Source organism: Sphaeramia orbicularis, chromosome 12 (genome assembly GCF_902148855.1).
Source record: "Sphaeramia orbicularis chromosome 12, fSphaOr1.1, whole genome shotgun sequence".
In the NCBI taxonomy this organism is placed as follows: domain Eukaryota; kingdom Metazoa; phylum Chordata; class Actinopteri; order Kurtiformes; family Apogonidae; genus Sphaeramia; species Sphaeramia orbicularis.
In genome coordinates, this window is record NC_043968.1 from 45,696,864 (window position 1) to 45,710,354 (window position 13,491).

A 13,491-nucleotide genomic window follows, 5' to 3' on the forward strand; every position below is an offset into this window, starting at 1 on the left:
CTTAGATATGTTTGATAGTGAAAGTAAACATTTTCACACACACACAAGCTGAACGGAACTCAAGGGCTTGGAACTAATCATAATCATCATGTTTAGTCTTCAGTGATTATCAGTGATTATGATTAGGAAAGAAGGCTCTCATTTGCAACAGTGCACAAAGATTGGACTGTGTTTCAATGGAAAAAGGTCATATGGTCTGATGAGTCCAGACTGACCCTGTTCTAGAGTGATGTGTGCATCAAGGTGAAAAGAGAGACAAATACAGTGATTACCCATCATGCCTGGGGCCTACAGTACAAGCCTGTGGGGGAAGTGTTATGACCTGGAGTTGATTCTCTTGGTCAGATCTAAGTTCAACATGTGTCTAAAATGATCAAAGACTAAATGACCAAGTTTTAATATCAATGGATTTTTTTTTCTTCCACTTGTATATTTCAAGATAAGATGTCAGCGTCAGACTCAAATTGCTAAAGAGGTTCATGGGAGCATGAGACCTCACATGGATTGACAACCACAGAGTCCAGACCTGAACCCTTTGAGAATCTCTCTGTGCTGAATGTGCAAGATAAGACCCTTCCATCATCATTATACAATCTTGGCCAAAAATTCATTCAACTGCGGATGGAAATAAATATTGTTTTATTGCATAAAATTATCAAAATGATGCCTCTGTAATCACAGAGAACGATGGTCCAATGAATTACCTGAACTTTAATTGGCTGGGTCATAGACAGACTCAGTGAAAAATGTTCAAGCTAGTGCTGGACTTCTGCTATATTTATTGAAAACTGATTACGTTGCTTGTTATATTAAAACATAATTTGTAATTTCAGCTAGTTGGTAATGTTGACACATAGTTTGACAGTAATGTTTATTTTGGATAATATGTATACACTATAATAATCAAATAATACTACACTGAATGTTAGCTTTGGCTAGTGCTATGCTAACAGGCCTGGTATACCAGTAGCCTAAACATCATTAAACATTTCTTTGACAAGCAAATGTTCTTGTTAATACAATTAACAAGAAACCCAGCCACAACTATAGCAATGTATCGGTCACACATGGTGGATAGTATTATCCTCTTGTGCACAGAACATGAGAGGAGCTCACTGGTTCTCTAAGTGTGAGATGTTTGATTTAGTTCACTGGGTCTACCTGCAGCTGTTTGCTGCTGGTCAAGTAGACCCCTGTGAGGCTATCTGTCTATTGTAAATGGAAATACAAAAGAAATGTGCAAGAAAACAAAAGGAAAGAACATAAAAAGGTCAGCAGGGGCTATAGATTATTCGGAGATTTGGTACAATATGAAAATATTGTCTGTGTATACAGTGTACAGTGTCTTCTTACTGACTTAGTGATGTGTGTGAAGAACAAGTAGATGATGGACACAAACATCAACAAACTGAAAATGCTGCAGGACACTTGAAGTGTTTGCCCCTCTGTGGTACTTGTGGCAGAGATGTTGCAGCCTGATAATATTGTTCAAACTCAGCCTGAAGCACCAGTGGCGACACAACAGTACAAACACACACATAACCTTGTTAGGCTGCTGAGAGGGGCTTTGTGGGAAAGCTCAAATCAGGATGCAGGGAGCTCTCAGACAGGCAGACGGTTTGAGGAGAAGCAGGGGAGTAAGAACGTTTTCAAGTGTGTGTGTGTGTGTGTGTGTGTGTGTGTGTGTGTGTGTGTGTGTGTGTGTGTGTGTGTGTGTAGGTGTAGGTGTGTGTGTAGGTGTGTGTGTGTGTGTGTGTGTGTGTGTGTGTGTGTGTGTGTGTGTGTGTCAACAGGACACCCACAGCGCTCAGACTTTGATGACAAGGCCACAGACTGAGGCAATGGATCCTTTTCCTGCAGAAAACCTTCCTGCTGTCTGAACTTCATGTAAAAAACAGATAAATCACTTTAAAGGAACAGCCCCACTGTTTCAGAAACAGCCTGTAAACCTTTCAGTCTGTGACACAGAGATGAATCTGGTATCATCATCAGTTCTTATTGAGGGTTCATTCCCAAAAATATCTTCCTACTTTAAAACCTTGAGATTAAAATTGGGGCTGACTCGTGCAGCCTTCCACAGCAAGGAGCCAAACTATTTTAATGTCACCTCTTTCACAACCTCAACTAAGAAATTGGGAGATAAACAAAATACAGATTAAAACATATCCCAACAGTATTCAAATCTACTTTGACTTGTATTTCACTGTAAAAGATCATTTATGGCTGGTGACGAAACAATGCAATTTGAATCAGGTGATCTGATCCAGGATATGGTACGGTGACCAGGAACAGTCTAGTCCTTAAGAACAAAGATGGGCCAAGGATCAACAATTTGGAAACAAACCTGTGAGAAAATTACTGACCCACTAAAGACCCTAAAGATAATTTTCCTTAAAAAAAAATAGTAAGGAATTAGAATATTTCACCTTCTACAATGTACAACAGAAATAAAAGTTTCAGGGAATCTGAATGTATTTCAGTGAGTACAGGGCAAGGACACAAGTCTGAGCTGAATACTTCAATCTCCAATCCATAAGATGACACCAAATCACAAACCATAAATCACCTGTTTCTGATAAAATCACATGGTCAAGTTTTTTTCCAATGATGACACACAGGAGTGCTATGGCAAAAAAAACCCAAAAAACAGAGGTGACATATCACAATAGTTTAGCTCCTTGCTGTGAAAGGCTGCATGAGGCATTTGAATTCAGGATTTTCAGAATGTTGCCTTCTCTATAAATCTATGGGAATGAAAATAGGTCATGCTAACATATTGGCTGTATTGGAAGCTCCCATGGATGAATTATAAGAACTGAATGCAAAACTCCAAGATGGTGGCCAATGATTTCAGACAAAAATTGTTTTCTAGTGCATACACCAATAGCATTCAACATCAAGCAAATACAGACTAGCATGTGGTCTGCTGTCCCAACCTACATCCTGTTATTTGACCCAATGGACACATAAAATCCACAGTCATTTCTGAACATGGTTTAATACTTGTAAAATGTTCATGTTGTCACAACCAAGGTTTCTTGTTTCCAGCTGTGTCCTGTCATCAGCACTAACAGCCATGTCTTATTTTCAGAGGCACATGGAACTTTTTTTCCCTTTGTTGCAGTACAACAAGTGTCCACTAGAGTCCAGTTTGTCTGATACATTCATGCGCTGTCACTTTGTAGCTATTAAGTGTTTATCAAAAGGCAACAAAAACACTTTCAGTTGATAATACACTACTGAAAACATAAATTTCAGATTCATCTGCAAATAGATCCCACTAAAGCCTACACAGTGTACTTTTAAAACAAATAAAAGTGAATGTGCCAAGAGCTAAAGGTCAGTGACAGTCAGCGTAACAGTAAAGATAAGAAGCCTCACGCAGAGCAAAAAAAGACACCACAGAAGAAGTGTGCTGCTCCTGGGAAGGTTACTGTCGAGACTCGACTGGGTGCAGCAACACCCTGTTTCCTACACACACACACACACACACACACACACACACTCACACACACACACACACACACACACACACACACACACACACACCCTTTCCCAGTGCTTCCCACAGAACAAAGAAACAATGGAGGCAGGAAATGGCTGAACCCTGAGCTCTGCCCACGATGGAAATACACACTGAGGGTCCAACTTCTGTTCTGGAGGACCGCCAGTACGAACACACCAACACACACACACAGAAATGTACTTTTACTGCCCTATCACTCTCTCTCAGCAGGGCTGTGGTTCCTGTAGCTAATCACAGAGCCACAGAGAGGGAAACTACACGATATTAACTCACACACAAGACTCAACACAACCAGGAGGTCATGTGGTGTTCTTTAACTTCAAAAGACGAGAGGTCACAGGAGATGAAAACAATAGGTTAGAACTGAATAATTGTCTACATATTGTGAACAGGGTCCTGGCTCCCGAAGATTTAACATGTGTAAAGTAGTGCAGCACGTTCGCGTCATTATGGCCCTAGTCTATCAAGGCCATCCAGAGCTGTTACTACCTGTAGTATTATGTGGTATTATTGACTTCAAACAATGCTACATTTCCAGGTGTGTGTGTTTCATGAAAACAATGAAGTTGTAAGAAACAACAAGATTCTTGGGGACATTTGACCTGATTGACAAACTGAGCAACTTAGTTGCAATAGTTAATTGCAGCCCTAGGAGTAGTAAACTGCAAATGGTTTGTATTTAAGAGTCTGAAATGAAAAAAAAAAAAAGCTTCTTTATAAATTTTTATAAGCTGCATTTTTCATACAAAATACCAATCCTTTACTAGCTGCTTCTTCCTAAAAATTCATGTATTTGCTTTTATATGTGATAGTCTCTGCCAGTGCTGTACAAAGGTCTGGCTGCGTCTGTTTGGAAAATTTTGTTTGTGTTTTTTTAACCACAGTCATCTTAGGTGACACTAAGCCACATGGACAGCAATGGTTCTTTTGCAAAGAGCATCAAGGTGAAGGTGTTTTGATGAAACATTTGCATTTTGTAAGATATACCCAGGAAGGAATGAAAATGGGCATGACTTCATAATAGAAGAATCTTCGTCAAAATCTGACATTTCAAGCATGATGGTTGTTGACCAGGTATGGGTCAAAAAGCAGCAAGGCAGATCTTCAGGTAGAAGGTTGACATCACAATGTTATTTCCTTCTTCAGTGTAATAATCAGTCCCTTTTCCACCCCAGGAACCTTGGTGCATTTCTACCTAAATTACCTCTGTAAAAATAAGTTTCCCTGAAACGCAAACTTTTGCTGAAAAAAATTTCCGTGTAGGGGGGTGGGACTTCCCCAGAATTCTTGAGGGGTAGGGCTGTGTTCTGAAGAACACTGGTGGAACACACTTGCACCGTTCTGTACTTATGTTCACCCACAGTGTTTAAGCCAGTCTACAGCTGTTCATTCTATTTCTTTGAGCTTCACTTAATTTGTGTTTTGATCATTTGGAAAAATGAAAGAAATTCAGTGGGACAGTCAATGACTCAAAACATCTGAGCCTGATTTGAATCACTTTCCAGGAACTTTGAGGTTTGGTGGAAACATCAACCACACACAATTATCAGGAATTCTTTTACCCAGTTAAAGAAATTCCAGGCAATAAAAATTCTTGTGAATGTAGTGGAAATGGGGCTATTAGGTTCAAGTCCTGCAGTGCCAACTTGCTGTGTGATACCATTTGGAGCCTTCCACACATCTGATAGACTCATGGCATCACTTGTTTTTCTGTCACTGAATTGTTAATTACAAACACACTAATGAGAACAATGACAACTTGAGCACGAGTCAACCAAATGAACCTACATAAAAACACCAAAATCACCTACGGGAGGAATTAAATGAACTTCTTTCATGTGTAGAACAGGATTTATGACCTATCCTGCAGCTGCACACTGCGGGAGATAGAGATGTTTTACTTCACTTTTGAGGAGCTATTAGTACATCCATTTTTTATTTATAGTCCAAGCTTGAACCATGTGTAAAGCTCATTATTTCTACAGTTGTCATTAGTAAGTTTGTACTGCAGCTACTGTGTGTCTGCAAATAAACCAGCTTGCATGAATAGATTTATCCCAACAGACAGCTACTTCCTATGAGTCAGAACATCTGATAGTAAACTGAGATCACATACAGGGATAATCATCTGACGCTGAAGCAGTGTTCATACTTTAAAGGCCTTTTTAGTATTTTGTGTGACAAGGAAACCAAGATATGGATTCATGTGAAAGCATGTTGATGTAGAAAATCTTAAAATTCCCCTCCTGATGTGTTGTAAAACATAATGAAACTCTACATTTTGTCTGATTTGATTTGTGTGTGCGTTTTCACGGTGATGTATTATGGAGGTGAGAAGACAATGAGACATAGAGGTGGAACTAAGCTTTGGAGCTGAAATTAGAACATGTTTTTCCAGGAATTAACTGTTACAAGCCAAGAAAAAGGTCAGCCTAAAGCCTTGATAAAACAATAAAATACTCCAGTGCTTTGTGCAGACTAAACAGACAATGATTGTTGTGTCTATTTAGAGGTGTTGTAAGGCTCTACTTTGAATAATAATGTGTCGAATGTGTTGAAAAGATTTTTTTCTTTTACAAAAAAATATTAATATGTACATTTTCTTAAGTGTAAATGTCCAATGTCTTCTAAAAGTAAATTTTTTAGTATTATAGCAGTGAGTTAATTCAAATTACCACTAGCTGTTGTAACTATTGTCATATCCAGATCCTGTTGGTAAAATAAACTGAAATGAGATAAACTAAGGTGAGCAGACACAGATTAATGTGAAAAAAGGTTGAAGCAGTGTGAAACTCTTCACAGATACAACTCAGCCTAGAGGAAAAAGGGTATTTAAGTTTGATTGTAATGATTCAGACATAGCCCATTCTTTTGATATGACTACATAATCATTTCTAATCTGTTCTTATTTGTCATTATGAATAATTTGCTCTCAATAGCTGCTACAGTATGTTTAACTTTTTCTCAGAGTGCGTAATTTTTGCCTCTACTAGTCTGTCAATCAAAACAATAACAAAAAATATAATTTGCTGAGGTCATGAAGTAGTGAGGGGTCATGGGAGTTGTTGTTTTCACTGGCTGATGAAAATCTGACGTGATCTGACGTGACTCAGACATCATGTTTTTAGAATAGGTAACAAATGATAAATATTCATATTATGTTATTCTATTCCAATGAAGTAGCTAATTTACTGTGTCACTAAACTTCAACATGTGCATTAAATACATTCATTGAAATGCACCTAATGACATAAATGAAACAGGCTGTCACATTAAATAAAGTCACATATTTTTGTAACTTTAAGCATTGTTAGAAACATTGGAAAAGTAAACAAGTCAGAAATAGCCAACTATGTAACATAGGCTTAGTTATTTGTATGCATAAATGTGGCTTAGTATATTTTTGATCGTATTGACAGTAGGCCAGGGTGAGAGCTATGTTAAAAAAAAAAAAAAGTCAAAATACATTAGAAATACTAATAGACACGTGCATTGTGGTGGAAAAGTGTTGTGCCAGAGGTTAACATCTGAACTGGGTCAGGACTTACTGGTGTGTAGGGTGACGTTGGTCATCTGCTCATCGCTCTGTGATTGGATCTGAAGCTGGTAGGCGGTCCCAGGCACCAGGTGATCCAACAAGCAGGTGAAAACTCCTCCTCCATCTTTTTTCCCTCCATCCTCACCTCCCAGCTGGTTGGTTCCCAGTGAGTTCTCTTTTATCTCATCTTCCCCTTCTTCCTCCACCCTTCGCTCCTTTTCTCCTATCTCATTAGTCTCCAACTCCTTGTCTCCTCTCCTTCTTCTCCTACACTCAACGCCCTCTACTCCAGCATCAGGAGATGATACGATAAATGAGCAGTCCTGTCCCGGTGAGGTCACTGTCAATGATATGTAGTCCAGACCGGACTCTGGTGCAGACACAGAGATGCTACATGGGAAGGACTGGTCTTCTGTGGGCGCTGCCGTGCTCCGATTCTAACAGAAAGATGCAAACATTAGTACATGATTAAGGGCATTCATCTGAACTTAATGGCTCCACCTGCTCCATTTGTAACCTCAACACTTTGTGCTGTACTCCAAAATTCAGTCACAGTATTTTCTCTCTTAAACCAGTTAATCAAACATTTCATTCCCCTGTTATCCAGCACTTTGCATTTTCAGGATATATTCTCATGATTTTTTACATTTTCACTCTACCCAGAATCATCAAATATTTAATACTAATGTCTCTACTAATTCAGCTGCACCTCTTCTAATACTGGTTTAATCCATGGTAATTATTTTATTATTGCAGGAAGACAAAATAATATTAGTTTGTAGCTTAATTATATGTGGCCAAAAGTCTGTCATCACTGTGGACTGGCAGCTTACAATTGTGGATTTATTAGCAAACATCCATATAAGCATTCAAAATATAAAAAAAAAAAAAACACTTGACGCCCAGTATGTGATATAAACCCGAAGCTCACAGTTCTGTCTTGTAACATTACATGGTAAAAACATCTAATATTCAATAATGGGAAAATAATGGTGCTTGGATGCAATGGTTCAGTGCTCTTCAGATGTACAATGACCATGAAGATTGTACTGTATTGTATTGTACTGTATTATATGGATTTCTATTCTATTCTATTTACAATGACTGTATACCATTATTTTTTGTTTGTCTTGTCCTATAAATAAGTTTGAAAATAATTCTTGTTCATATAGTAGGTGTTTAACCAGTATGTTATTGTTGAAGTCTCATCAAATACATATGTTTCAAGATAATATTATAAGGTGTTGCAGTAATGACAATGAAAATGATCATATTATGTTATCAATAATAAACATCAGCCTATATCCACAGCAGGTGATGTTTACAGAGTTTTCAGCACTAAAGAAGCTGAAATATGTCAATGTAAATGACCAGTAATTCCTTTAATATTATGTTTTTCATTATTTCTGTGTGCGGTTATTTCTATTTTGGAACTGTATGTTAATTTAGAAGAAACCATTCTTAAGTGATTATGTGGACATTTGTGGATGAAAGCAGAGTGTAAATTAACAGCAAATTAATTGCACAACACATCTTCTCACAACATTTCACTTGACTTGCAGAAGCAGGTGCAATACACTCCATACACCACTAACCCTGTCAATACATAAAAATAACGCAGGTAAAATGCAATTTCTCAGGTCGTTTAAAGGCTCCGTAGTGAACATGAAAACAAAGTCACCTTCTGCAACAATATTTCACCAATAAAATCCATGCATTTGGATGGTTGGCAATGGCTGTAGACACTTGTGTTCATGTTCAGTTAATGACATATTTATACTTTTTCTTCAGTTTTCTCTGTTTTGACATAACCTTTGAATTAACTCTGAAAATAAAATAAATAAAGGAAAATACCCCTTTTTTACTGAAAGAATGCAAAAAAAGACTGATATTCTAATAAGTGATCGTAAATCACTTCAAAAAGGTTAAATGTAGAGGATTTCTTTCTGTGGACCCACTTCTGAGAAAATGAGAAACTAGGAAAGCACTCGGAGAGCGCTCACCTCCGCCAAGGCAGATCAGTCACACCCCCACCCTACCCCCATCAACACCAAAATTTAATCATTTGTTCCTTGTGCCGGTATCAACATTTCCTGAAAATTTCATCGAAATCCACCCCCCCATCTCTCCCACGATCACCACCAAAATTTAATCATTTGTTCCTTGCACCACTATCGACATCTCCTGAAAATTTAATGAAAATCTGTCCGTAACTTTTTGAGTTATCTTGCTAACAGACAAACAGACAGACAAACCCAGATGAAAACATAACCTCCAACGTTACACTTGGCGGAGGTAATAATGCCTGTCCAAAAAGTAAAGCAGACATTTTGAAGATGTGTATATTTGATAAATCACAACTTCATTTCATGCATTTGTCATTACAAACATACTCATTAATTAAAATAATTAAAGTGAGGATGTGGTCTGTGTGCTGATCAGAAAAGCATTGTTGTTTACAGAGCTTCCCTGCACCACCATTGCTCAGCTGACCTTTGGCTCTGAGCATGTGTGTGAATGTGAAAAGTGATAAAACAATCTTCAGCTATTCAGAGCTGTACAGTATTTTGTACAGGAACAGAATATGAAATCATTTGTCACTGATAGTGGGTTCAGGGAGTTTAGAGGTGACAATGAAACAGACAGGAAAAGAGGGAAATGACGAGTGAGGAAAATAAAAACTGGATAAATATCAGCGTACTGTACGAGGACCACACATGCACCATCCATCACAAAGACCCAGGATGTGCTTAGATTTATATACACCATGAATCAGGGGGATACTGCTTTAATTTCACAGTCACACCAAAAAACTACACTCCAAAATCTGTTGTTTGTGTTGACTATACTGTATGTTGTCATGACCAAAGGTATGACCTAAAAAGAGATGATGCTCTTACTTTTTTATTATCTGATCACGAGATAAGAGGTCATTATCACAACATCTCAAGTTATGTATTTTTTTTATTATATTAATAAAATATATATATATATATATATAATACAAATACAATCTTCATCTCAGTAGAGCGTCTCAGACAACTTGCTTTATTTGTTCATTTTTGTCTCATTTCATACGATGTCTATTTCAGTAAAGTTTAAAATAATACATTGCTATTCTGTCACATAATTCACAACCATTCCACTGCATATATGATATTTAATTTAGTTGTAGATCCCTGGCTCATTCTGATATAAAGGAAAAATATAGCATTTATTTCGGATCTTCTACTTATGAAACTCCTTGGCCAGTGGTTTTGAGGGGGAGCAGCAGGTCCGACTCACCTGGAGCAGCAGCAGTGAGGTGAACCACAGGCAGCAGAGGTAACTGTGAACTTTACATTTCAGCATGATGATGATCCTCCTTCAGATCCTCAGGCAGAGCACACGTCACCATAATCCTGAGGCTGAGGTAGAAAATACGGTTGTATTTGCAGTTTATGGATGGCAGATTTAGAAAATAGTCCTCTCTGACAGTTAAAAATGAAAAAGAAAAACAGCTGGAAAACAACTGGTTTATGTCCACACTCTTGTGAGAAATAAAATAATCCTCAATTTGTCAAAAGATAATTAAAAGCTGATGATTTTTTCCAGATATTTTGTCTTTTTGGTGCGTTGTCTCCTCTGTCTCATGTCCATCCTCAACTCAAAGCTCTCAGACGTCGACTCAGTCTTTCCTCTCCTTTCTCTGGACTCCCTCACCAACTGTGTGTCGCTCTTCCTGTCTGTCTGTCTCTCTCTGTCTGTCTGTCTCTCTTTCTGTCTGTCTCTCTCTTGGTCAGACTCTATAGTGTCGAGGTTGGGAGTCACTAACGGACTTCCTCAATCAAACCAACTGCTTTGTTAGTCAGTGTAAAGGCATGACTACAAACCTAAGGCTGGATGAGGGCTATAAATAGGCCTGACTACAATAGCAGCACACCTAGCTGCACCAAGACCAGAGGATGTTATAAATAGAGACCAATGTTTGATTAATTCCACTGTGAAAGTCATGATGTAGAGTTGGTGACAGTGTTGTCCTCTGATCACTGGTTTCTTCTGATGTTAAGAAAATGTTTTACACTTAAATTTACTCTGCGTTCACTTCACTATGATAATAAGCTTTAAGATTAAAAGCTTTCTAGGTACGGAAAACAACAATTAGTAATAACATTAAAAACTATTGTCAAGATCAAAATGTAACAACATGGTTGTACTCAATAAGTAAACAAGGCCCTCAGTTAAAATGATGAATGTTTTTAAACCTGTATTTACTGATTTCACTTTCTCTTTATGGCAAGATAAGGGACTGAAATGTTTTCAGAATCTCTGTAAGGAAGGGGTCTGTTGCTCTTTCACAGACCTGGTTACTGAATTCAGTCTTCCACCCTCCCATCTTTTTAGATATTTCCAGTTGAGGAACTGTGCAAAATCCCTGTTCTCCACCTTCCCTCACCTTCCACCTGAGGAACCATGGGGTGAACTTTTGCAGCTTAATCCTTTACATAGGTCTTTGATTTCAAAAATTTATAGCACTATTCAGTCATACGATCATTATTTAACCTCCAACAAAAAAGAAACTTGGGAGCATGAATTAGGATTGGCTTTTGGGGAACATTGGTGGGAATCTGCATTGAAGGTCATTCACAAAACCTGTATTTGTGCCCGTTTGACCTTGGTACAGTTTAAAGTTGTATGTAGATGTCACTATTCAAAGACAAGGCTGGCACAGATTCTCCAAAAATACAATAGATGTTTGTGACAGATGTGGAGGCTCACCATGCAATCTTACACACATTTTTTTTCTTGTCCAGCCCTGACAAATTTTTGGCTAATTCATTTCAACACCACGTCCAAGGTATTTTCAAAAACTATTGACACTTCACCACATGTTGGTATTTTTGGTCTTCTGGAAGAGTATACCCAATACTCTGCTAAAGAACTGGAGGTAATAGCTTTTACCTTCCTAATTGCCTAATGCCACCTAATTCTTAACTGGAAATCTGCAACAGCCCCTTCCAGCACACAATGGATTAGTGAGGTTATGTCCTTTTCAAAAGTAGAGAAAATTAGATATTCAAAATAATGAATGTTTTTGTGATGGGTGTTTACATGTCTTTGACCAGTGAAGATAGATGAACATACAGATGCTGTATGTAAGTAAAAGGGCTTATATCAGAGGTGTGAGGAAGTCACACATGTGCAAGTGACAAGCAAGTCTTAAGTCTCTGGGGTAAAAACCAAGTAAGTCAAGTCACTGTTCAGGAGAAAAAAGTGACAAATGAAATCACATGAACCTCTGATGATCTGGAGCCGTCAACTACAAGTGAATAACAACAGAGAATAGGGCTTTGACATGGCCTATAGGGTTAAACAATCTGGCTTCAAAGTGAAAACAAAAGTTTCTGTTTTTTTCATAATAATAAACATTACAGATGAACTCAACCATGGCCTAAAACATTTACAGTAGTGACAGTGGTGGAACGTAATTTTACTGCAATACTGTACTTCTTTAGATTGCAGATGAACAAAATAAATACACAGTAACAAAAAACAAAAAGTAAGAAATTATAGACTACTGAAATATTTAATTAATGGTGACTGTTTGATGTGTTCAGAATTTGAAGATGATGTGATGTCTGAACACTGGATTGTTGGTTGTATAGATATGTATAGATTATCACTGTGGTTATGAGGATGAGGATGATGAAGATGACAATAACAAAGATGACAATGACTATTATTATTATTAGTATTATTATTATTACAATATGTTAGTTCCAATATATGCTGGGTAGAGTAGCTGCAACCTTGTTGTAACTGATGGAGTTTCTAAATAAACTGAACTTCAGTACCAATAAGAAGGCTTTACACTTTGAGTATTTCCAGAATTTTAAGCAGCTTTCTTCTTCTTCTTCTTCTTCTTCTTCTTCTTCTTCTTCTTCTTCTTTTTCTTCTTCTTCCTTGTCTTCTTCTTCTTCTTCTTCACCGCATCTTGGAGGCAGAAACCTTTTACTTCACTATGTTTGTCTGACAGTTTTAATTCAGTCAAGTATCATGTGATGATTTTACACAAATAAGTGTTAACTACATAAAAGGTGTTTTGATGGTATGCAATATTACTTTAAGTATATATGTATTTATTTATGTATTTATTTATGATGTTGTTGATAAAGTTAAAAAAGAAAAAGGAATAATGTAGTTCAGCCTCATTTAGTTGTATAGCCTAAAGATCACAGTGTAGTTCTTATCTCATACAGTGTAATAACAGTGGCCATAACTACACATTCATTCATACGTTTATGCTTTTGAAACCATGACCTTGTGATACTAAATCATTTTGTGTTGTTTTTAACATATATGAGTTATACTGTACATGTGATAAAACATTAATGGTCTGTAAACATGATGCTCTTTCCAGCCCATAGGTTTAATCTGGCCTGCAGAG

General features: G+C 37.4%; 1 protein-coding gene across 1 annotated transcript in view; it reads right to left on the minus strand.

Annotated features, from left to right (window-relative positions):
- Positions 1-10,784, minus strand: part of ptprb (protein tyrosine phosphatase receptor type b) — a 44,654-nt gene extending 33,870 nt beyond the window's left edge. Inside the window, exons 1-2 of the mRNA XM_030148973.1 lie at positions 10,350-10,784; positions 7,075-7,501 (exon numbers count right to left, since the gene is read on the minus strand). Of these exons, the coding sequence (XP_030004833.1) occupies positions 7,075-7,501; positions 10,350-10,415 (493 nt within the window). The 5' untranslated portion in view covers positions 10,416-10,784. The remainder of the gene's footprint in view (positions 1-7,074; positions 7,502-10,349) is intronic.
- Positions 10,785-13,491: the final 2,707 nt, after the last annotated feature.